This window comes from Pygoscelis adeliae, unplaced genomic scaffold (assembly GCF_000699105.1).
Source record: "Pygoscelis adeliae isolate BGI_AS28 unplaced genomic scaffold, ASM69910v1 Scaffold33, whole genome shotgun sequence".
Lineage (NCBI taxonomy): Eukaryota > Metazoa > Chordata > Aves > Sphenisciformes > Spheniscidae > Pygoscelis > Pygoscelis adeliae.
Genome location: NW_008824413.1, coordinates 2,569,162 through 2,571,216, shown reverse-complemented (window position 1 = coordinate 2,571,216; position 2,055 = coordinate 2,569,162). Strand labels below are relative to the sequence as shown.

Below are 2,055 nucleotides of genomic sequence, written 5' to 3'. Positions count from 1 at the left end.
TCTATTACAGAAATAATAAAACAGCATGCCCAATTTATTTGGGTCTATACATGCTGATGCAGCTTTGAAATTTAAGTCAAAAATATGTTTAAAAAAATGCTTTGAATAGTTGCACTTCAGAATCACTGATGAGAGACAAATAATCCCTAGTGGCCTCCAATTTGAGGAATGTGGCAGATTTCTCCCTCAAGCAGTTCATTATGAATACTAACAATGCCTTCCCTTTTCAGGTTCCTAGCAGCAGAACAGGTGACCTGCAGGAAACCATTTTGCTGCATTTCTGCAACACAATTCTAAAACGCTGTGTTGGAGGGCTGTCTTCCCTGCTATGAAACCATCCATAACTCACTCGGCATTGACAGTGACATCACACTTGCACAATCTTTAGGAAGCCTCAAAAGGCATGCACTTTGCAACAGTTTCGTTTTCATAAAGTACTTCTGAGTTTCAGAAAGGCCCAGGGAAATCTCTCTGGAAGGTGGACACATTTAACAGCACACTCCCAGCTACTGAACACAGGCACATTACTCTATTTTTTTTTTTTAAAAGCTTCTGTGGAGGATGCTCTCTGCTGTAAATTGAGAGCAATTATGTGGAAGTCAGAAGTTGCACTGCAATAAATCAGTGCTGAAACTGCAGTCATAGCTCTTTAAAAAGAAATATATATAGCAGACTGATAATATCAAGAAAACTACACATGCTCTCATAATCCACTGTCGATGGGTGGAGATTCTACCAACCTCCTACTAACAAAGAAGAAATTAATGGATACAGGTCTCATTCATTCCACTGGAACTACCTGTTCAGTCAAGTGTCAGTGAATTGTCATGTCTCCCAGCAGTTACAAAGGTCTGGTCTTTCTACAAGTAATATCCTGAGCTTATGCTCCCATCTCCCCCGGAAAATAAAAATAATTGCAACCCCCGCTTCTTTCAACGCTTACAGGCTACCTGCTGTATTCTACATTATAACTATATCCACATACTGAACACATACAGATGCAGCTTAAGGTCTGAAATGCCTATTCAAAGAAACAACAGTTTACAACTGGCTTAAGAAAGAAGCACATGGAACCAAAGTCTTTTTCCTTTTTTTACCGTTATTTCCCAGTCCTGAACAGTATTTGCACATGAAACACTTAAACCTAGATCATAAACAAAATCATGCATGATAAAAAGATTGAAAGCATTATTGGAAGTGACTTGTTAACACTGTAAGCCTACAGATAATGCATCTCAGCAAGTTCAGCTATTATCTGGTCAATATTTCCCATTTGGCTTAATGGAACATGATGCATAGCCAAATGAGAGGCATTCTTTCTTCAACATCCTGAGTCAAGCAAGTATCCCAATATAAAAGAGCAAAACATTTCAGCAGAACAGGACATTTCAACAAAGCATATACCTCTTCACACAAATACAAGTGCTGCCGGAAGCAGTAATGACCTTTATATAGGTTACTTTGAAATCTGTTTCAGAACTTTTCTACCAATTCCCTCAAGACAAAATACGAAAGTACTTTAAAAAACAAAAAGAAATCTTACGGCTTGAAATGCAGTAAGCCAGCCTGCAGTTGATCCTCCTGAACAGTTGCTTGTTGATTGGCCAAAGTATAAGTGTAAAGAGTTGAATGAAGTTAATGATCAGTCCTGATGCTATAAATATGTAGCAGATCAGAAGGTGGCAAATGAATTGAGACTTCAGAAAGCCAACGATGTCCATGATTTGCTGAGAAAGCAAGAGGGTACCTTCAGACCCAAAATTCAGAAGACAACCTGCAAAACCAAGCAGTATCAGCAGTTACAAAGTGCATTTACTTCTATAAACGTACTGTTAATATAGACTTCCTGTTTTACACTTAAATACATTAAAATGAAAGTTAATTCTATTGTAGAAAAAGGCCCGATTACAATATTTGCAAAAGTAAGCATAGAAAGAGAATACCATATTTCTGAATCAATTTACATTCGGCTTTAGAAACAAATTTTCACATTTCAGTCCTAATTCTGCAAAACCCATGAGCATATGACTCCATTCCATGGACTACAATACTCCT

The 2,055-nt window shown here is 37.7% G+C and overlaps 1 protein-coding gene across 1 annotated transcript in view; it reads right to left on the bottom strand.

The window, feature by feature from the left end:
- Nucleotides 1–1,768, bottom strand: part of AGPAT4 (1-acylglycerol-3-phosphate O-acyltransferase 4) — a 72,122-nt gene extending 70,354 nt beyond the window's left edge. Inside the window, exon 1 of the mRNA XM_009320755.1 lies at nt 1,544–1,768. Within this exon, the coding sequence (XP_009319030.1) occupies nt 1,544–1,721 (178 nt within the window). The 5' untranslated portion in view covers nt 1,722–1,768. The remainder of the gene's footprint in view (nt 1–1,543) is intronic.
- Nucleotides 1,769–2,055: the final 287 nt, after the last annotated feature.